At 41.2% G+C, this 23,632-nt stretch overlaps 1 protein-coding gene across 2 annotated transcripts in view; it reads right to left on the minus strand.

Moving 5' to 3' along the window:
* Positions 1 to 23,632, minus strand: part of atp1a2a (ATPase Na+/K+ transporting subunit alpha 2a) — a 50,970-nt gene that overhangs the window by 5,846 nt on the left and 21,492 nt on the right. For both annotated transcript variants that reach the window (XM_074652143.1, XM_074652144.1), the window contains exons 11-19: positions 22,253 to 22,387; positions 18,220 to 18,299; positions 15,319 to 15,428; positions 13,975 to 14,150; positions 10,601 to 10,737; positions 8,481 to 8,631; positions 7,485 to 7,653; positions 5,721 to 5,875; positions 2,180 to 2,303 (exon numbers count right to left, since the gene is read on the minus strand). In XM_074652143.1, coding sequence (XP_074508244.1) covers positions 2,180 to 2,303; positions 5,721 to 5,875; positions 7,485 to 7,653; positions 8,481 to 8,631; positions 10,601 to 10,737; positions 13,975 to 14,150; positions 15,319 to 15,428; positions 18,220 to 18,299; positions 22,253 to 22,387 — 1,237 coding nt within the window. The remainder of the gene's footprint in view (positions 1 to 2,179; positions 2,304 to 5,720; positions 5,876 to 7,484; positions 7,654 to 8,480; positions 8,632 to 10,600; positions 10,738 to 13,974; positions 14,151 to 15,318; positions 15,429 to 18,219; positions 18,300 to 22,252; positions 22,388 to 23,632) is intronic.

A 23,632-nucleotide genomic window follows, 5' to 3' on the forward strand; every position in this document is an offset into this window, starting at 1 on the left:
ACAGTAATGGATGGATGGATACAAGAACACCATTGTGTGCCATTGGATTAGATTTTTACTCATCTGTTGTATCCCATCACAGTGTAGCAGAAGGGGCAATGTTATTGCAGAGCAAGTAGGAAAATAACAGGATTTATAGATAATGGGTGTCATTGACGACAGCAGCACTAATAACACCAATGGTCCAATATTTTGTATCACTTATTTACAGGAGTTATACCAAAATGTGACAAATAAATTGACCTGGAAAGTGCACATTTTTGACACTCTTGACATTCAGCCACCTGCTGTGCACGTCAGCAACAGCTAAGGTGATTATATCTTCCTCCCTCCCCGGTAAACAGCTCCAGACAGCTGAGGACTGCAATAATAGCCGATAGTGAGTTCTAATTTCATGTTGGGAAATGTGTTTTGTCAGAGTGGGCGTAACATCTTCAACATGATGGACATCTTATTCTAGAGCTAAAGTCTTCACATACACCAAACCTGCACAAGTACTGATTAAGGACCGAGACAATGCCTGTTAATCATCTCGTTCATTATGTTGCTAAATTGAAACCCTGCACCAGGTCAGTGTTTATGTTGATAGACGTTAAAGGTTAACTTCAGTGTTTTTCAACCTGCACCCTATTTACCCGTGTTTATGTGTCTGAGTGACTAATGGGCACAACAATTTCTGAAAATGGTCCAGTATTGAGGAAGAACGCTAAACAAGCTGTCAGGGCAAGTGAGCAGCATCAATGTAATGTTACGTGCTTGTTTTCACCCCCTGACAGGCTCAGATTGTTATTATAAGTGTCTGACAACATTATAGAAAAGACCCTACAGAGAAATAAAACCTTTTTCTTACCTTTCTCTTGATCCAGTCTATTTGTTATTGTGTCAAAGTCCCGCTGAAGGAGAAGTCTCGTTGTGAAACATATGTATACTCTAGCTCAAATAAATACGGGCAGCCATCAAATTCAAAGATCTCATCCATATTGTGGAAATCATCTAAATATTCAGCCATTACATTGACAATCTTTTAGATAACACTAAGCTACACTTTCTGTACTCCAACACAACAAACTCTGCCCGGCTGACACTCGCGTTTCCACCATGGATGTATTCCACTATTCCACCTTTGTCTTCCGGCAACACGCCAGTTTTCACAACGAGACTTCTCCTCGAGCGAGACTCTTTCCATAATGTCAGACATTATCAGACACAATCAGAGCCTGTTACGGTAAAAACAAGTACTTTTAGTGGATATAAATGACGGTGCCAGCTTGCCCCAATAGCACCATATAGCAGCTTGTGAGCAGCTGCCGTCTACAGCGTTCTCTCAATACCAAAATACCAATTTCAGAAATTGTTGTTCCTATTAGTCAGGTAGATACAAAAACATGGGAAAATAGGTTCAAGGTTGAAAAATACCAAAGATACCCTTTAAAATAACGATAAGAAAATTGGTTGCATCTGTTTTCTCGATGCTGTTACTTTTACTGCTCCTCGCTGGTGCTCGCTTATAGTGTTGCAACTCTACTGCATGTCACTCTCTATCAGATCATCAGTTAAATATTCACTGTTGATGCTTCAGGACTTCATGCTGTAATGTCAGAGCAGCAGATAGTAAATGTGATTTGATGCAACCTGTAAAAGTTTTGCCCCGGTGGTGGTCATCTTGGAAGAATTATGATAGTTGATGTGAGTTTCCGGCTGTTTTGAGCGTGTTCAGCTTTAAATCGCATGCCATCCAATGAAGCCCTGTTATATTTTGACCCATTTAACAGCCTATAAAAATTGGGCCAGCCTTTGAGTTTCACTATTCCCAAACCATATAAAACCAGAGATAAAAAAGCATGCATTCAAGTGAGGCTCCAACCAGTGAAATATGACCAAGAAGTAAAAAATAGCTGCACTCCCCGCTCTCAATTTGCTGTAAATGTCACGACAATTAGAAGAAAATCGTGGGGCTCTCTCCTGACTGTCTGCTCACCTCTGGATCTATTTTCCTTAACTGTACTTACCCAAACTTTAAGAAGTAAGAAATGCCAAGATTTCTGATAAATGTCAATATTTCATGATTTTATGCCTGTGGTGTTTATTATCACCATAACTTCACTACAAGCAGCCTGTCACAGTGATTCAGGTTTAAGAGCGGTGGTCCAAAGACATTATGAGCCACAAGGGGACAAACCTATCTGTCCGTACGCCATGCTGATGAGGCGTTCATTGACCAGCTTGTCTGTTTTGGGGTTCCTCGGTTGGCGCTTCATGATGTCACTCTCAGCTGTCTCATAAGCCAATGAGATGGCTGGAACCTGGAGAGGAAATGGGAGGACAGAAAAGAATCAGCTCACTTTATGCACCCTGTTACAATAAATGTTCGCGAATTTGTCTTCGTGGCAACGGTACAAAGGCATGATGACAGCGCCAGACACAGGGTACCCAAGACATATCACCATTAATATAATTCTGCATTCAATCACCGAGGGGAAGGAGAGAAAAGACAGAAAAAAGGGCAAGGAGAGTGAAAAAAGAAACGGTGACAGTGACAGAGAGAGGGGCGGCGAGAGGAGACTAGAGGAGAGAGACTGATAGTGAATTTCAAGACACTCATAAAATAGGAGGGTAGAAAGGTCTCTGTACGTAATAAAGATCGTATATTGGCTGGTTTTTACCAGGTAAGCACCAGAGCAATATGTGTGACTTAGGGCAGGGTATCTCTGCGACTTAGGTGGGATTTGAGGTGGGGACTTGGCACTGTGTGAAACTGAACACATGCTCTGTGGTCTACAAATCCAGTTTGTTTTGGTGTTAGCCTCCCCTGACCCACTGCCGCTGAGAAAGACAAGGAGAGGGAAAAGGATGCGACTATGCTTGGCATTGATTTTTTACGCCTCTGAAAGCGTGTGTGTGCGTGTGTGTGTATTATCCAAATGTGAAGCACTCTTAAGTGTGCCACATCCTGCTTTGATAAACATCTTTTGCAGCCGTCCTTTTCCACATGGCAATGCATGCTAAAAATAATCATCGCAGACTCCGAGTGCTGCTTGTCACTGCTAAATCTCAGCAGAGCCCTCAAGCCTGTTGCCTGGAGTTGAACTAAGCTGTTAACAAGCTGTTAACAACCCCACCAGCAGACATGGGAAATTTCTAATTATACTTGTGCACTGTACTATAAACACTTTTCAGGTACTTTATTGAATATTTAAATATTTTTCATTTTTTTGGGTCCTACTTTTCAAAACAGACATCCAGCTGTTCACTCCACCAGCGGTTCTTAAATACACGCAGACATGTTACTTTGAAGGGAAGGGTTTTTATATGCAAAACAGTCACACAAATAAGACGCTTTTAAACTTCAATCATCCGTTCTTTGAAGAGGAATCCAGTTAATAAAGAATGCACTATCCCTGTGATCTCAGACAGTTGAGTAAATATTTGTGAACACGAACAAATCTGTCCTGCTGCTAGAAAACCAAAGAAGTTCATATTTGATGTCATCTGAGAAAAAAAGAATAAGTGGAGCTGCTTTATTAACAATGTGACTGTGGCAAGCTGCTCCTCTTTATCTTTAACCTGTGGAGATTTAAAATGCCTCTTGGCAGTTGGACATGAGGCCATTATAGTACATGTACCTCATTACTACCAGTCTTGCTATTGGCTCATTGGGATGTATTAGAACCAGTTTCAGCCGCATGCTACTGTCTGGTGGCTGAGAGCAGGAAAAATTAAAGTTACAGTAATGAACACAACCGAACAAGTCCTTTTGAATATATTCATCCTGTGCTTCCTTTCTTTTGCAATGATGGATTACGCCCCTCAGGCAAGCAGCGTGCCAGCATCTCTTTTTGTTGCTGCTGGAAATACAATGGAGAGACTGGCATCTGGAAATGGCAGAGCTGTGAAATGTAAATCTGTGTGTGAGCGTCACCCGGCCTTTGTTCTGTTTGAACAAATGGACGTCGGCGGTGAGCCAAAAGCGAATTTCTCCCACTGACAGAAAGAACAAATTAAACCAAATGTTATGTTCTTTTTACCTTCAGGCACACATATTTGACTCCAGCATTACCACCAGTCCCCTTAATGTCACCTTTAGCTTGCCTGTAGCTGTGCAACATGCTAACAATTAGCATCCCTTCATTGAGAAGAATCACTAGAATTAGCCGACAATTAGCTTTGAGCACTGAGAGTGTTTTGGGATATAACCCAATAAACAGAGATAAATCTAAAAGCATATGTGTTGTTGTCATGACCTACTCTGAAACTCCTGTAAACTGAATGTGAGAAAGTTTTCCTAAAAGCTTCCATTTGTCAAATACAAACACTAGAAACCAGCATTCAAAAGGCCAGGAAAACAGAGAGATGTGTTCAACAATTAACATCATACATTTAAAGGGATAGGTTGCTGTTTTGAAGTGGGGTTGTATGAGGTAGTTATCTATAGTCAGTGTATTACCTACAGTAGATGAAGGTCGACACTCCACCAGTTTGGAGTAACAGACATGAGTACCAGCACGGGAGCAAAGCAATGTACTGCTGTGGACGGGCAGCAGCAAAACATATGTTAGACACTTTAAAAAATCTATATCAGTTTAAAGGTTCCATATCATGCTTATTTTCAGGCTCATACTTGTATTTTGTGTTTCTACTAGAACATGTTTACATGCTGTAATGTTAAAAAAAACTTTATTATACTGTCAGCCTGAATATGCCTGTATTTACCCTCTGTCTGAAACGCTCCGTTTTAGTGCATTTTGACGGAATTGCAACAGAATTGCGTTGCTAGGCAACAGCTTGGGTCCATGTGTACTTCCTGTCAGCTGATGATATTCACATACACTGCAACCAGGAATAAACTGGGACACATTTAGAATGTCTACGTTTCAAATTGTGTCAGGGGTCTAAATATTGTATATTCGGGACTTCACGAATGGGCAGAAATCCTGACAGCTTGTTTCAAATCCACAGTTTCTGAATACGGGCTGTGTGTATTTCCCTGTGGATTGAGTGTTTCAATACTTAACTGCCTTATAATAAAAAACACATGAAAATCTCACTTTTTTATAATATGGGACCTTTACGTGTATACTATATTTAGACTATTTTCACCGCTTTACTTTGCCGTCAGACAGCCCTTTCCGACAGGGAACTGAAGCCGTAATATCCATCTATGCTCTCTTCAAAACCACCAGACTCCATAGACAAAAACAGTAATTTTACCTCACAGAACACGGGGGTTGCTGGTGTACCGCTGCCTAGATCGGTTAGTTAGTTTGTGTTATTGTTTGACTTTGGGGTTTTAAAGGGTTAGTTCGGATTCACCAAAGTCACACAATAACACAACTCCCATGTTCTGAGAGGTAAAATTAAAAAAAATCTTCCTTTTAGGTGTCTTAAATACAGTACATTTTGCTTCTGCTACGTCCGCAGCAGTATATTGCTTTGCTCCCATGCTGGCTCTCCTGTCTTTTTCTCCAAACTGGGGGCGTGCCGACCGTCATCTACTGCAGGTAATACACTCACTATGGAACTATGGATAAGTACCTCATACAACCCCACTTCAAAAAAATCCAAAATATTCCTTTAAAAAAACAATACAGGTTTGGCAGCAGTCTATACATCTATTAAGTTCTCATTTTTCAGGAACTTACTGTAGTCAAAAGTATTGATTGAGATAATGAAGGAAACTGTTAGCATGCCTACAAAGGGATTGAGTTTTCCCCATCGCTCACCATGTCAGTGCCCAGGTCGATGCAGAGGATGGTGACGGTTCCCAGTGGAAGAGGAACACTAGCGCAGATGAAGAGCAGGAAGGGCGAGATCTCTGGGATGTTACTGGTCAGCGTGTATGCAATGGATTTCTTCAAGTTGTCAAAGATGAGACGACCTGCAGCAATCAGAAATACAAGAAAGAGAAATGGTTCCTTTTATGGATATATACATGTATATAAATATATAATTAATATGTGTAGATTTTGGATGGGATATTAGTTACATACAATCATGGTATAGTTTGAATATTGTTTTATTCTGCTGCTTCATCGTGTTCGAGTTAATTTTCCAGACTTCCAGAACTAAAAAATGACTTTGAATGCTTCGTCAGCATATCCACATTACTAATGGTCTTTTCTCAGACCATATTAGCAACACTCACTTTAATTAAATACCAGTCTCTTGTGGCGAGCCTCAAGTCAAAATCTCAAATCTGTCAGAGTAACTCTCAAGTCAAGGCCTTGAGGGCACAGCAATTTCACTTCACAAGTCTTAATAAGCAAATTACGGGTCAAGATTCAAGTTCAACGTTTCAATATTTTCCTTACTTTCAAAGATGTTAATAGTGTTTTTTACAGAGCTGTGTGAGACCAAGTCGTTTCAATACATAGGCATACAAATAAAATATGTAGACCCCACTTGGTGCTGTCTTATTTGTTTTTACCAGTTAAGACTTGAATGTTTTTCCTGTAAAGTCTCAAGCAAAATCAAGTCTTTAGGAGGTCGAGTCTCAAGTCAGTCAAGACTTAAAAGTTCAGCACGCTAATAAGCTAGCCTCGGCCCATCCTGTCTTGCAATACCACTTGTACCTCGTGAGGTGATAGTGAGTCACTTTAGCGTCCAGTCTGCCCTCAGTCCAACACGAGAGGACGAAGAAGTAGAGCTGACCCGAGGGCTTGTCGAAGGTGCAGGGTCCGTGTACGTTTTCATAGTTTATTGAATTTAATCCAAAGTGGCAGAAACGAGAAAATGACTCGCACCCTCCAGGAGACCACTTCACCAGAAGTAGAGCGTGCGGCGACTCCGAGAGACAAACTTTAGTTAGCAGTTTGCTTGAATTCAGCCAGTGCAAACACCCAGCACTGGATATCTGATCCCTGGGGGACTGCCCCGACTCCGCAGCAGATCAGCAAACTTTCTGTTGCACAACTTAGACCCAGCACCAGCCTGCTGCGACCTCCGGCGCTGGGGTTTTCACCCGCCAAATCCGAGCTGCAACAGCTCCATTCCTCGGAGCCGCTGCACGCTCCCCTCCCGGCAAAGCGGAGCCCTGTCGGCCGCAGGACGAAATGGGAACACGAGTCGTTCCCTTCTCTCTGCCGCCACGGGCCCGAGCCAATAAACAAACTATCAAAACATGATCTTACACAGTGCACCTTTAATGTGGTGGTGTCCCATGTCCATGTGTGACTGTAGTATGACTATAGTCCAAGTCAGAAGTCACAAATCAGTTAAATACCGTGTGAAATCAACCACAATAATATTCAACCACAATAATATTCATATCACATTATTCAATAATAATCTACTGTCTCTATTGCTACATGACAAAGGAGCCTGCTGGCAGAATTTTGTTTTAACATAAACGTTTTTAAATCTCCTTTCCCTTTGTTACTCTGACTTGCTTTTCTTCCTTCCTCACTATTATTCCTTCTTTTATTCTTCCATTCTGTCACCCTGTCTCTCTCTCTCTCTCTCTCTCTCCTTCAGTCCCCCGTACTCACCCTCCTCCACTCCGGTGACGATGGAGGCAAAGTTGTCGTCCAGCAGGATCATGTCAGCCGCCTGCTTGGACACATCGGAGCCGGAGATCCCCATGGCAACGCCGATGTCGGCTTTCTTCAAGGCCGGGGAGTCGTTCACACCGTCGCCCGTCACAGCCACGATCGCCCCCTGTACCCACAAGGACCGGCAAACAAAAAGTGTCAAGAACAGAAAGATAAGTACGGTGATTTAAGCTTTTCTCTCTCCATTTCACTCTCTTTCCCCCCCGCCCCTTCTGTCTTAATAATGTCTTTTCAAAGCAGCTCTGGGGAGATTAAATGAAAAATGGAATTGAGTTGCAATCATTCAGTCACACGGAGTGAGAGTGAATAAGTCAGGGTGAATTGTAGCATGACCTCAATATATGGGGACGTGTGCAAGTGCATACACACATCTATTTTCAACTATTCAAACATAAAGGCTGAGCACGTTATTAAGGCAATATATATATGGGGTTTCATATGTGAGTGGAATATACAGTTAATCATATACTTCACAGATACACACACATACACAACCACAAACTCACGAATGGACCTGCACAGCATGCACACACACACACACACACACACACACACACGCACACACACACACACACACACACAAACATGTGCATGCACAAAACCCTGCATTCATCCATTCAACCACCTGCACTAACATATGCACACTCACACACACACAAAGAGTTACACACACAGTAAACTGCATTCAGCCTTAAATGGCAGGGACACACACACACACACACACACACACACAGACACACGCATGCACTCACATACACACACCTGTATTCAACCGTGCCTCCACACTTACAAATGAACAGACACATTCAAGCATTCAGCCAGACTTTCACAAACACACACATAGTTACATTCAACCATGTAAACACACACAAAAGGCCCAAACTCTCACACACTCACACACACACACACACACACACACTCCTGTCCATTGACCTGTCTCTGGCAGCCCTCCACTATGATGAGTTTCTGCTGAGGAGAGGTGCGAGCGAACACTATTTCAGTGTGGTTCCTCAGCAGGTCGTCCAGGTACTCGGGGTTCATGTCCTTTAGGTCCGAGCCGTGCACCACGCAAGCCTTCGCATCCCTGGGAAACACACACATAAACACACACACATAGTAAGGAGTTAGTGATACCGGGGACAATTATGCAAAGGGGAGCGTTGACATTTTCTTGCTTTCTCCTCAAGTCTGTTTTTCTGTGTCTTTTTCGCACACAAACGAGCACACACACACACACACACACAAGCACACTTTTTCACGCTTTCTGTCTTAAAGGAACAGTTTGACATTTTGGCAAATACGCTTATTTACTTTGGATTTGGATGAGAAGCTCATATCTGTCTATTAAATATGAAGCTGGAGCCAGCAGCCGGTTAGCATAGCTTAGCATGAAGATTAAAAAAACAGTCCTGTTATGTGCCAGACTATTTCTTGGCAAAGCCCCATCAATCGTCACATATCCGCCTAAAATTGTCATTCTGATTTTCCATATTGTGACTTTACTGTTGTTACGTCTATCTGCTCTGTATGGCATCTCTTGCACAGAAAGCTTTAGAGGTGCTGGTAGGCAGATGTTGTCACCTTTGGACAGAGCCAGAGTAGCTGTTTCCTCCGTTTTCATGCTAGAGAGATATAAAGATTGTGGTTGATCTTAACTTGACCAGCAACTCACATTTCTCACAGGAGTAACGATAGTAACGACGAGTGTTGTAGTACTCGAGATCGGTCTCAAGACCACTTTTTGAAGGTCTTGGTCTTGTCCCGGAATTGACCGCATTATTACTCTGTCTCAGACAAAGAAGACTCAGGATTTTAATTCAAGACCGGTAAAGACCACAACTGCAGGGATATCACTAAATTGTTGGCAATGAAAGAAATGAAATATGGCGATAAAAGAGGTCAATGTAGAGGAATTTTCATTTGTTTTCTGTGGGTGTTTTTATGGGAATGTGGATCTTTCAGATCAATTTGGGGAGTGCCTATGGTTTGCATGTTCCACATTTTATCGTAAATGTGCCCTGCTTTGGTCTTGACTTGACTCCATGGATGTATTAAGAGAACTGGATACAGCGTTGGAGGCAGGGCCCCGTTCGTTCCTATGAAAGTTGATCAGCGGCGCATGATGCCAAAATGGCTCGACTTCCGAGTGGTAATGTACCCGGATCTTCCGGCGATCTTTTGCATCCATTGGGCCCATGGAGCAGACGCAGTAGCGTACGCTCGGTCACATGGCTTGGTCACGGGGTCACAGCTGTGAATGCTGTCATCACGGCTTGTTAACTCCGCCTCCCAGCCCTCGCTCCAGCCTCCGTCTGGGTCTCATTCACATGAACGGAGGAAGGGAAATAACTGTGGATTCAGCTATTAGTGCATTTTACAACTTTTAGGACCTAATGATTTAAATAAGGATTATTCAAGTGTTCATACTGGGGAGTTGATTCATCTCTTTCCCAATGTAAGTCTATGGGAAAAAGTATTTTTGGGCCCAATGGCATCACGTGACAGACACGGAAGTTGTAGTACCACCGTCCGGCGCTCTTCCTGGGGGCTTGCTTGTCTCGGTCTCGACACTCTGGTCTTGGTCATGACTTTGTCTTGGTTTAGGCGGTCTTGCCTACAACACTGCTAACGACTCACGTGACTAAAGACTGACATCATGACAACATAAGTCAACGTTGACTTTTAGTTTCACGCGGGACGCGAACAGTGGTCTCCTGGGAGCCACCCGAGGCGGACTATCGCACACTTTATACTATGTCTGTTGCTCTGACCATCTAAATCTAATAATGATGCGGGTGGGTTTAGATTGGAGTTAGTTGAAAGCCCGGTGCATTGCATACAGACGCTAAAGGCTGCGTCTGTGTGTCGGTATCAGACATCAATGGCTACCGACCAAGCTGCTGTATTTGATGAGTTGGGATTGAGAACGGGTTGCCTGTAGACACATAACTGCCCACATACTCAAACACAGACACAGTTACACAAAAAGTTACTCTTAAGATGCTTGAGCACACAGCCTAAACCTCCTCTGGCGCACACACACATACACAAACCTGGGATTAACTTGGCTTAGAGGGATGTTCAGTCTCTCAGCGATGTCCTCGACCGTCTCGTTGCCTTCAGAGATGATGCCCACACCTTTAGCGATGGCCTTGGCCGTGATTGGGTGGTCCCCCGTTACCATGATCACCTGACGGCAGACAGAAGGTCCCATTCATCACAGAGCATTATCCCATTAAACCCTTCTGTTTTTCCCCTGTATGTCATGTGTCACAGCATGCGTGAGCTACAGCGCAGTATGGGCCTTTAGGGTATATAAGTCATCTAAATGTGTTGTGTAGTTACACTGGGAGAGAATGGCGCTATTAGGGGTTAAGGGATCAAATCTGGCAGCAACAAACATTTAGTTTGGTGTGTTCCCATAGGGAGAGCAGTGGGATTGTGACAAAACCCAACAAAATGAGGGTTTGTGAACCAAAACAAGAGCTATGGTGACCGTACTTTACATAGGCTGGCTACAACTTCCCAAAATATGTGCTCATTATCTTTCATCAACCTCCAGTACACCTGCAACAATGTTAACAATGTCGTATGACTGGTTTCAGGCAGCATGTTTTCAGTTCCCTTCCACAATGTTATACTAGTTTCTAGGGCTGGACTGAATGTCACTTTTTTTATTTTTACATTTAAAGTGTCTATATGGGTTTTCGAATGAAGCTTCGAATGTTTGTCTGAATATTTTACAAGAAAGAAAAAAATAGATTTTTTATGTGTTATTGTGGTTATATAAATGTAATTTATGGTGTTGTTAGATTGCTACTAGACGGCGCTGTTAATACAGGTGTGTGCTTCCCTTTGTGTGCAGCAAGCACAGCAGGAGAGCAAATAGTTTTTTGACCACAGTGAAAATATTGTTTTTGAAAGGCTAAACACCAACAAATATGGATTGAAGCAGAATATTTTGTTTGATAAAAACATGTTTTGGAAATGATGACATCTATTTTTCTTCAATCAATTTTGACTTTTTGGACTTTACAGCGCTCTGGAGTCATTGGAAATGTTTGGATCACACGAGTTGGAAGCAATCCTACTGTATGCAGCACCACTGGAATGTATTTCTACAAATAGTATAATACTGATAATATTAGTGTAGCTTGATCTTTATCTGCAACTGAAGCTTCGAACTATTCTTTACGGCTCTATTATCTTCAGTGTTAAGTGCCTTTAGTGTGACTTTGCAAGCTGCTTTTTGTCCTTAAGGAGCTTTTGTGACACATATCATCCAAATGTTTTGTAATCATCCAAATAAAAGAAACGGACAGAAGCAGATGACTAAAAGCCTCTCTTCTCATTTTTATCACATAAGTAACAATAGAACAAAGTGTATAATGGGTTTCATTCTCAGTTCCTCACACCAAATAAAACCTGTCCATGTCTGGGATATTTATGAATACAACATTTTCTATTTCGGTGGCCAAAGGTAAAGTTATAACTTTAAATAAAAGTGAAAGTAAGATCTTTGCTTTTTGAGTCTAAAATAATTTATGATGCCATAACTGCATCCATATAAACTGCAAGGAAAAGCATATTTTGAATATTTCATCTGAGTCTCATATGAAAAGTTAAGTAATTATGAGTCATATTGAGTATACACCCATAAACTGAATGCATGTGATAAAAATAGAGCGCTATATATTACACTAAAGCCTTTTGACTGATGCTGTGGACTGAGGATGCACATTTCACTGAAACGTTAGCACTACATCCAATAAAAAGTAATTAAAGCAACAGAGCCATGCGTCTAGTTGCCTCCTGGGCTCAGCCACGAGGAAATACACCGGATTTGTGTGGGTGTGTATATGCGTATGTATGAAATTGTCTTTCTCCAGTTCAATCAGACAGTACACCCAATGTCTGTCAGTATTTAGCAGTTATATGAAGCATGTTGACGCGCCTCTTCACAGGTAATAAAATTATATAATTTACATAGAATAATGTTCTAACAATCATACTTTAAATCCCAGTTTAGTTATGAGTTTACGTGTTTAATTGTTTGTATAATTAAGATATCAGTGTTGCCCGTTCGTAATGTCTGCCACCATTTCTAACTCCAGATTTATTTAAATAGATAATGTTTTGATCAATGTCAAATCTTTGTCAGGTCAAAAGAAGACATGGCAGAATTTAGAGTTAATGCCACAATGCCTTAGTCAAAACAAAGCTGATATATTGAAATTAAAACTCAGAAAACTTTTTTTGATTTCAACATTTTATCAGACTTGTCATCAGTCTTTTTTTTTTTTTTAGCATAAATTCATCAACCATTTTCTTCCCTTAAGCATTAGTAACATCTTCACTCACTTCTGCCTCCAGTTTGTTCTTTAAGCCAATTACAGTGTGTCTTTCAAAAATTCATTATCAAAGGAAGCATGATAACTTCAGTACCTTAAATTAAATGTGCCAAATCCCTTTCCCGTATTTGTAGTACTTCCCCTCAAAATTAGAACGACTCATTCTACTCATTATCCATTTTAAGTTGTTTAACCTTCCTTCAGCCCGGCTTATTACTTTTCTGACAAAACATCTGCTCTGTGAGTATTTGTAGTTGATAATGAAAATGAATGTATTGACTTTGCATTTTACTAAAAGGAATCTTTCCTAAAACTTATGTTGGAAGATATTGAGTTCATCCTTTATCGCCTGTCGCTTGATTTTCACATCAAAAATGAGATTTTTGCTGTTCTTAAAGGGCCAGTGTGTAGTATGTAGGGGGATCTATTGGCAGAAAATAAAATATATTATGAATAAGTATGTTTTCTTTAGTGTATAATCAGCTGAAAATGAGAATTGTGGCATTTTCGTTAGCTTAGAATGAGCTGTTTATATCTACATATGGAGCGGGTCCTCTGCATGGAGCGGGCCGACATGTTTCTACAGTAGCCCAGAACGGACAACCAAACACTGGCTCTAGAAAGGGACATTCACGTTTTTGCATCAGTTACCGTAGTTCTCCTACACGCTTGCCACTCGAAAGAAGTTTCAGTTGGTTGCAATCTGCAACCTCACCACTAGACGCTGCCAAATCCTACACCTTTAAGATTTGGTAATTTCACTAATTTCCTCCACAAAAACAGTCCTGGGAGAACAGTTCGCTATGCTTCTGTTACTTTGGCTGGCTTCTTTTTTGGAGCGTCTACACTGAATATGTTATCAGCAGCTTCCTCTGAGCAATAGAACTTCATTTATCCATCGATTATCAGCTATCAGGGCCCTCTTGGAGTGATCGGTCGTCATTTGTACTGCATTTTGTGATTTCAAAAGACTTTTGACATGCAAATGCCTTCTCTAAAAAGACCGATAAATGAAGCCCCAGGAAAAAAGGCTTTTCAGGAACTACAATGAAGGTTGAGTCTGTGGAACCAATTACCTTGATACCAGCAGAGCGGCATTTACCCACTGCGTCAGGCACAGCGGCACGCGGCGGATCAATCATGGAGATGAGACCCAGGAAGCAGAGCTGCTCGGTGGGGAAGTTCGTGTCTTCGCAGTCGAAGGTGAATCCTCGAGGGTACTGGGATGAAGACAGATTCAAGTGGCAGAAGCCTGCAAGAGGAAAGGGATCAGTAAGCTGAGTGTTCAGAACTGACTGACAGCTCAAAGTATACTGCAGCTAACGGAAAAAAAAAACAACTGTTGTTTTGTTGTTCTGGCAATTTATCTCGCACGTTAAAAAGTAGACACATTTTTTCATAACCCTAAGGATCTATTAAGTCCAAAACATCCGATAAACAATACATATAGTGTATTTTGCTGTTGCTATTTACAATAAAACACTACAAAGAAATGTAAATATGAGAGATACCTTTAGAAAATACATTGTCCTCGCTGCAATGATCCTCATGCATACAAATCACTTTTAATTTTAGATGTAGATTTGGAGGTTGCAGGTGTGCAATACAAATTGAATCAGCCACTTTTATTAATTCATGACCCACAGCCCTTGAAATATGCATCTCTTGAATCCCTATAGAGCAAAACACAATAAAATGCTCAGTCTAAAAATGGAGAAACCTTTCTTTGTCAGGAGACACCCGACCCATCATCATCATCATCACCCAAGGCATAACTGAGATTGAATAATTTACACGATTTCAGGAGTTTCACTCTAAAAAAATGGCATTATTCCACGTCTCACTGTGTGAAAAAAAGTGACACCTACTCTAACAAAAATGATGATAGCACAGAATTATTACCTATGGCACTTTTTTAAAAAGATGCCAAGCAACTTTTTTTCCCTTGGTTGTCAGAATGATAACATTTCAGTCTGGATGCAGAACACTTTAGAGATATTGAAAGTTGAACTTCAGGTAGTGATTTTGTTTTTAACCAAAATATGTCTATGGCATTTCACGATGCTATTTCATGTACAAAATATATATTAGAGTTTAGTTTGAATTGAATTACCAGCTCATAATCCATACAACATTACATACTAAAAAAGTAGAAAACCCATATCTCTAACATTTTGTATAACTATAATAATTTCAGTTTTGATTCCATGTCAGGCTGTTGTGATTCTGGTTAAGACTGCAGTGCCAAAGCCTTCTTCTTTATACACACTGCTGCAATAAAACCATTCTGCCCTTTTACAGGGACATGTGGCTAATCTACCCTCTTTACCAAGGAGATTATAAAAGGTGAGTGCTGTGTCCAACTGCCTCTCCCCATTACCTATTCCCAGGCCGATAATAGCGGGTGCTTCGAAACATACCAAGAACTCTCTCTCCCAGTCCTCCCAGCTCCATGTAGGCACTCTGGAAAGAATCTTTCCAGTTGTCATCGAGTGACTGCTCCTGGCCGTGGATCATAATGCTACTGCACCTGTAAAACAGTTATTAACAATACGTTTAATTCTTCTACTCCTAATAATATACACCAGAGCAGTCGTGTTAACAAACTGCTGTAAAACAACGGGAGCAAACTAAACTTAAAAATCAGTCAGTGATGATGCTTGATGTAGTGGAGTTTTTGGGCTAACCATGAAGAAAACCAACCCAGTCACTAGAAACAAATGTTGGCATTGTACATTTCTGCAAACCATGAGATACACTGAATGTTGACGTTTCTGAACCAAAAATACCTTTGTGAAACGTTAAGGTTAGAAAAAGGATCATGGTTTGTGTTAAAATAATAACGTAACAACGTAACATAACAACGTAACTTAACAACGTAACTTAACAACGTAACGTAACAACGTAACTTAACAACGTAACTTAACAACGTAACTTAACAACGTAACGTAACAACGTAACTTAACAACGTAACTTAACAACGTAACTTAACAACGTAACTTAACAACGTAACTTAACAACGTAACTTAACAACGTAACGTAACAACGTAACTTAAAAGCGTAACTTAACCACGTAACGTAACAATGTAACGTAACAACGTAACTTAACAACGTACAGTAACTGGTGCAAATAAATAACAACTGGTCGTGTCTAGATGGTAAGCCAGATGTTGAAGGAAAACTTGCAAAACTCTGGCGAGACTTGCTGCCCGACGACCAATCCTAAACTTACCCATTCAAGGTCAATGCCTAACCTTAACCATCTCACAAGAGTTTTGCAACTTTTAGGTTACCTTCTAGACACGACCATAACAACAGCCCTTAGTGGACTTTCTTACGTATCGTTATGTAACAAATGTAACAACGTTACGTAACAAGCGTTAACTCAACGTTTACTTTTGGTTTCATATGGGACATGAACAGCAGTCTCCTGTGTTTGTTTGACCCATCCAGCACCCCTCCCATCCGCCTTTTGTGGACTTTCTCGCTCTTTATACTCGTTATTATACTACGTAACTTTCAATAACGGTCGGTCCATATACTACGTCACTTGCTCTGCCCGAATGCAAAAACACATAAAAAAAAAAATTCGTGATTTGCAGAAACGTACAATGCCAAAATTTTTTCCTGCCGACTGGGCTGGGAAAACTGGGCCAAACTTGGTGTGACATTATTAATAGTACTCCCCCCCCCCACACCCCATACTGTTAATATGCAATAACAAAAAACATTTAAACGATAAGACTGTTGTTATTCTATATTTTTCTCATTTTCAACAAATTCACTGAAAGGACCAAAACCATTAAAGTGGTGTTTCTCCCAAGACTTTCTGTCTGTTGCTCTATTAGCTCCTACTGAAAAAGGTCACGACTCTAATTGTTTTTTTAAAAGGGTAATCATTTTCTAAAGCAGCAGCCGAGGAGTAAACAGTGAACTTGTTGGGGACTATTTTCACCAGTGGATTAATACACATTTGGTGCTCTAGGGTGCTTTCACAAGCCATAGTCCCTTTGGCCAATCCAAATCAGACTGAAATTGATACTGTTGGTGCGTTTTTCTATTTAGTCTGGTTCAGTTTCACAGTGCACAAATTAAAATGAACCAAATAAAAGAAATTGCTGAGGGGCATGTACGAAAGAGTGAATTTAACTTTTTCGTCTCGAGAGCTGCCACCTCTATGGTAGGAACCGCAGACTTTGATATATTGCTGTCAAAGTTTTTTCACTTTGACTTTGCGATTCTCCTCCAGTTCATCTCCAATGACTTTATAAACGTCACCAGTTTTGCGCACTTTATTTAGCGTATTCTGTATGTTCTCTACGGCCTGGATGGCAAGCAAACATCGGATTTCTGCAGAGGTCCAGGTCAGTCCTCTCCCACTCACGTTAACCTGACGTTTACCTGTGTTCAACTCAACAAATGCCCACACAGGCAGCCTGCGTTTCGGTTCGCTTGGAAACAGTCACAGACCATCTCTCGCAAACGGTCTCGGACCGGTTGTTTTGGTCCGCACCTGAGTTTGATTACTGCGTTCACAACCACCCAAACGAACCACAACAGAGTTTGGTTAAAACGGACTAAATGTTGGCTGGCACGACGGTGTACAGTATGTGGGATTGACTCAAAACTACAGTGCCCGCGTGTTCATGGTGATGAAGGAACATGTCAACAGTTTTTTGATATTTTCTTTGTGGTTTTTGGTCAACAATGGAGGTACATAGCACAGAGGAATGAGCTATATCCGGTTTTGTATAGATAATATTTGTTTCTAGAACCAATTCAAAGTTGGTTTTAGTCTTCTCATGGGATTTGTTAACAATCATTTTTAAAAAAGTGCAACACTTTCTATAACATCGAGGTTATAAATGCATTATAAACATGATGCATTATATGATTATACTGCATATAGTATATGATTATAATGCACTATAGGAATTATAATGAAAAATGTCAGTGAGTGAACAGTAATTATAAAAAAATATGATAGTCATTATAAAATATTGTTATAAAGCATAATGAATGTTGATAAGTGCTTATAACTATGATTATACGGTGCTATAAGCAGATTATAACACATTATATGTATGTTTATAATACATTATAGACTGATAGGATATCAGTCCATCTGATCTTCATAGGAAATGTTACTAAACAAACATCTCTAAAAACACATATAACGCCAGCCTTTAAAGAGAGTGTAGTTTCTTTTCAATACATCCTTGGAAGAGAAGAATGAAATGAAATGAAATGGAAAAAGAAGTAGAAATTCTGTGCTACCTCACTTGGGAGACATCTAATCGATCCATTATTGATTAACCAACCTGTCCAAGATTCTCTCTGGCGCGCCCTTCATGACCAGAATATGACCAGAGGGATTGTCCTCCGCTTCATGGACAGAGAGCTTGAAAAAAAAAAGGAGAGGACATTGGAGGACTGGTGAAGACATAACAGGATTTCTTTTGAAACAAGATGCAACATGCAGTTATTGGCTGCTTGTTTCTTGCTGCTCTGAAATGTGTCATGTTTTAGTAAGAAAACAGGCTCAGGACAGACATGCTCCTTAGTAACGCTCAACAATGAATTTAACGGTCGTACCAGAAATCATTTATTGTGTCATATTTTTCCAAGTGGTTTGAAATAAAAGTCAAATTGAAGCTGACTTGACTGAGTGCACACTATAAGTCATCTGTATTGCCTTTGTTGAAGGAGCATTCATTCACACATGTATTCCTGTGGTGTTGCACCTCGCATTGCCCCTTCCCCCACACTAACATACACACCCCCACATACACACACACACACACACACAAACACACACACACACCCCCAGGTAATTTGTATCTGAGTCACAGCATATCTAATCTCAGAAAACCAGAGCAAAATTGCTTTTTTTTTCCTCCCTTCAACACGGACGTTCCTATTTTAAATCAGGGAACAGGTGCACAAAATGCATGCAGGAAGTCCTTTGTTTGCTTCAACATCACTGTTGTGTTATTCATATGCTGGTTCAAATCTCCAGACAGGATGGGAAAGACTGGGAGTGGAAAGCAGAAACATTCCCCCAGTCTTAATTGCTGCGTTGCCCTTGAGCAAGGTTTCAAAGGGTAACCGGTATTTTTTTCAACCTGGACCTTATTTTCACATGTTTTTGTGTCTAAGCGACTAATGAGGACTACAATACTTTGGTACAATTGTGCACCGTCAATGTACGTCCACTAAAAGTGTTTGTTTTTGCCACTGACAGGCTCAGTCAGATTGTTATTAGAAGTGTCTGACAGCATTGTGGAAAGGATCCTACAGAGAAATAAATCGTTTTTCCAACCTTTCGCTTGATCCGGTCTGTCTGTTATCGTGTGTCTCGCTCTGAGAAGTCTCGTTATGAAATCTCGCGGCCTCATCCACATTGTTGAAATCATCTAAATATGACATGAACATCTTTATATAATACTAAGCTACAGTATGTTTTCTGTACTCCAACACAACAAACTCTTCCCGGCACTCCTCTCTCCAACTCCCACTTATGTTTCCACTGTTGTCTTCCAGCAACAAGTCACCTTGCGAGACTTCACCTTCAGCGAGACTTGGTTAGACACAATAACAAACAGAGCGGATCAAGGGACAGGTAAAGAAAAACATTTTATTTCTCTGTAGGGTCCTTTCCATAATGTTGTCAGACACTTATAATAACAGTCTGAGCCTAGTGGATGTAGATTGCAGCCCTTTAGTGGCTGTCGGCTGCAGCGTTCTCCCTCAATGCTGAACCAATTTCAGAAATTATTGTCCCCATTAGTCACTTAGACACAAAAACATGATAAAATAGGGTTGAAAAATACCCTTTAAAGTTCTGCGTGATGAATTTCTCATAGTTTAATATTAACTTTACATTCTTGCTAGTGTTGTTGTTGACTCCTACAGGATGTTACAGAGCATGTGGCTTAACTTGAGACCATTCAGGAATGCCTGCTATAATCTAAAATAGCGCAAATGGTAGTACCACCCAGGAAATACAGCTTTTTGTTGTTGTTGTTATTGTTGTTTATAAAGAGCAGAGTTTTAAAAACATTTATAACTGCTCCACATGTCTTTCTTGATCGACTGCGATGTGGAAACAACAGGCTAAACATGCTTATTTATTGTCTAACGTCATAAGAAATGTAACAGAGTGCAGTTGCAAATTCTGATATTGTCTACGATGGAAGTTATCACGTAGAGCTTCTAATGCTTTGACAATTTGATTTAAGGTCTTTTAAAGTATTTACACCTAGTGCATCAAATCACTAGGGGCCCTATCTTATACCTGGCGCAAAGCGGCGCACAACGCAGAGTAACTGTCGTTGCTAGTTTCAGAGCGATGCACTGGTCATTTTCACAGCCAGTGCCCACGTTGTGTAAACAGCAAATGTACTTGCGCCCACCTATGCACCCATGGGCGTGTTGGTCTTAAAATGAGGTGTGGTCAGGCGCTTTGTTGGCGCATTGCTATCTTGAGGCAGCGATTGCGCCATTGACCAACAAAAATCTGGTTTAAAGTCTGCCGCAGTATTTTCCTGCCATTTAAAGGATGCATTATTCAGACAGTAAGATGCGTCTACATAGGCGGGTTCACAACACGCGTACACTCTGCTTGTTACACACACAGGGACGCAGCAATTCTCCTCCTCCTCAGTTAAATACGGTGTCGGCTCGAGAACAATGTTTTTATTTATGGTAAAGAAAACACAAAATTCAGGCGGCAGGTGAGAATTCAGAATATAATGAATATAATGAAGTGAGGCTCTCAGGCGTTCTGTATTGATCAGCCTGCAGCGCGCTCTCATCGCTCCATCGGTCACTGCCTTGACCACAGTGACCAGAGGCATCACGGTGCACACACGCCTCTGTGGCGTCTCCTCTCATCATCCTTCTGTGTGTGCAAGTGTAGACAGAGGTTACTTCAATGTTTGCGGGCCCTCTCCCCTTAAACGGCGGCGTTTTGAGGCTGATGGATCTGCGCGTTACACGTCACCTATCCGGCTGTGCCCGGCTGAAAGCCCATGCGTAATGCAGCTCTGGAGGATTCTGCTCAGCCGGTCCGAGCCCCCCCGTAGGTTGCGTCGGAAAGCAATACAGTTTTCATTATTTTTCAACACAACATTTTTCAAATGTAATGTTAATTATGGTTTAATGAATTTGGGGGGGGAGGGCACAAGAGCTCATTTGGACAGGTATTGCCCCTCAATGCTGCACCAGTTAAATAGGTTATCGGTGCCTTTGTTCATATGCAGTCAAATGGAGTTGTTGATGGAACAGAGGACTGGGAGACGGTGGAGACAGAGGGTCCACCGGCCAAGCACCACATACATCTGCTTGCGCACTTTCACTTCCGTTCACTTCACTTTCAGATCCGTCTCCTCATTAGAAAATGACTAATTTCTCCAATTTGCCGAATCCATCTTTTAAATAGCAATGCGCTGGTGCAGGAGCACCTGGCTTTTAAAAGGAATGGCAGATGACACTCTGATTGGTTTAATTCCTGTTATGCCCAAAACACAACTATGATTAATTAAGAGACTAAATACAACTTAACTAACAATAGTGGAGTTGGACACGCCCTAAATGCACTTGTGCCATGCACTTTAGACCATGCGCTATAGATTGTTTAAATAGGGCCCAAGGTCTTCTCACCTAACCCCACCCAAAGCCAAAGTCTTTTGGCTGTGACCATCTCAAACTAAAATGATTTCTGTCCACTGAAACGTAACAACAGATCCTCCGAGCAGCCAAAACCAACCACTTTAAAATCCACATGTCCTTCTATCATAAATAATAGACATCGCAACGCTGCAACAGCTTCAATGTGGCTAACAGTGTGGAGTGTTGTGCTTTTGGCTTTGTGGCAGCTTCCATGCATAAATGTGTGAATGAAAAGCAGGGTGTTGCTGTAAAAGAGCATGCATGTTCAGGCTGCCTTCCTCGGAGGTAAAAAGGTTAAAAATGAATATGCATGATTCACTCAGAAATGTTTTCCAAATCTTGGAAATGCATCTGTACAAATACAAAATTAATACTAATCATAATATTGTGAATTTAAAGATCACTAACAGAATTATTTAAAAAAAAAAAAAACATTAAATACAAAATTACATTTAATAAGAAAATAATATATAAATAATAATTAGAAATAAATTCAAAATTATATATTAATAAATACATAAGTATGTTTTATTTGTAATTGCAAGACTATAAAATGCAGAGTGACCTTGAAGTAAGTTGTGAATGGTCTGTAAATGGGTGTTAGGATTTTATTGTAGCCTTTGCATCTGCAGCACTTCCAGCACAAAGCCATGATGATGCAACAATAGCCTCATGCAGTACCTGGTATTTGTTGGTGGAGTTGAAGGGGATTTCTGCCACTTTGGGGTTTCTAGCTCTCATTTCACGAACACTCCCACAGCACAGCTCGATGCATTTGAACAGAGCTGACTCTGATGCGTCCCCCGCTGTCTCCCTCTGGGGAAACACACACACACAGCCGCACATTAGCACAGTCACTCACATATGCATGTTAAGAAATGAGTGTTGTCTATCTCGCTGCCTGTGTTTACCACACTGCGGTGGAAGGGAACTCTAACTGATTAAAGCGGTACCTGAGAGGACTTTCTCTACTTCCATTATGGTTCTCATTAATGATGCAGGTAGCGGAGTATCATCTGCATCACCGGCGCTTGGCCACATTGTTTTGAAAGTTATGTAACGATCTAATGTAGAAGCAATGAAAGTGCAAAACGTAGTTTTCTTTTTCAGTTTAGGGCGTGAGGAATAGTTTAATTAAAGCAGCTCAATTTCTTCGGGAAAAATACAGCTGATTAGTTTGCAATGTGTGCCGTTTGCAAGGGCATTTTTTAAGGATATGGATGTAAAAGAGGGCCTGGATGTGTTGGAGAACCATGTTGGAAATAATTCTATAACACATTAGACCATTGGCTATTGGCAATAATCAACAGCAAAGTGGTTGCTAAGGATGTCGCTAACAAGTAAATGAATGCTTGAAGGATATATAACTTTGTAAATCGTTCTGTGTGGTCCATTTTTGTTTATATGTGCTAAATTCCAAATTCAGAGCATTAATATAGCAGAAAACAACTATTTTCTAGAAAAGATATAGAGGAGTAATGTCTACCTGAGTAGAGAATGAAGTCACTCTCCCTCTGTGTGTGTTGTAATCAGAGCTTCTCCGTGCTTTGTTTATGTAGCCGGACCACTCGTGTGTGCCTTTTAGTGCATGTTAGTGCATGTGAGCATGCCCCACTGGCTAGCTAGTGGCCGCCGCTCTGCACTTCACTCATACAGCGGTTACAGCTGATAACGCCGTCCCGACCCACGGTTTCATTGTGGAAGAGTAGCACCCACCCTCCGGTTCCCCCCCAGGTTAACACTGTTACCTCTGTCAGCATTATTGCCGTTGTTTGCACTTTTCGCGCTGTTAGCACCATTAGCTGCTGGCCAACGGCTCAGCCGTGTTGAGAGCCGTGTGGAGGCAATCCCTCAATCATAAGCCCGTTCACACAGAGATTCCGATGTACTGCTGTAAAGAAGATCCGCCGTTGCGCTGGCTTTGCTTTTTCACACTGAACGAAACAACGGCGGTGTGTTATGCCGCGCTGGTGTGTGATTTTAGATAGCACACTGGCATTGCGAGAGCAAAAGGGGCATCGGCATCTAGTGTGTGTGTGTGCGTGTGGTCCCACCGTGCCG

Source organism: Sebastes fasciatus, chromosome 11, assembly GCF_043250625.1.
Source record: "Sebastes fasciatus isolate fSebFas1 chromosome 11, fSebFas1.pri, whole genome shotgun sequence".
NCBI lineage: Eukaryota > Metazoa > Chordata > Actinopteri > Perciformes > Sebastidae > Sebastes > Sebastes fasciatus.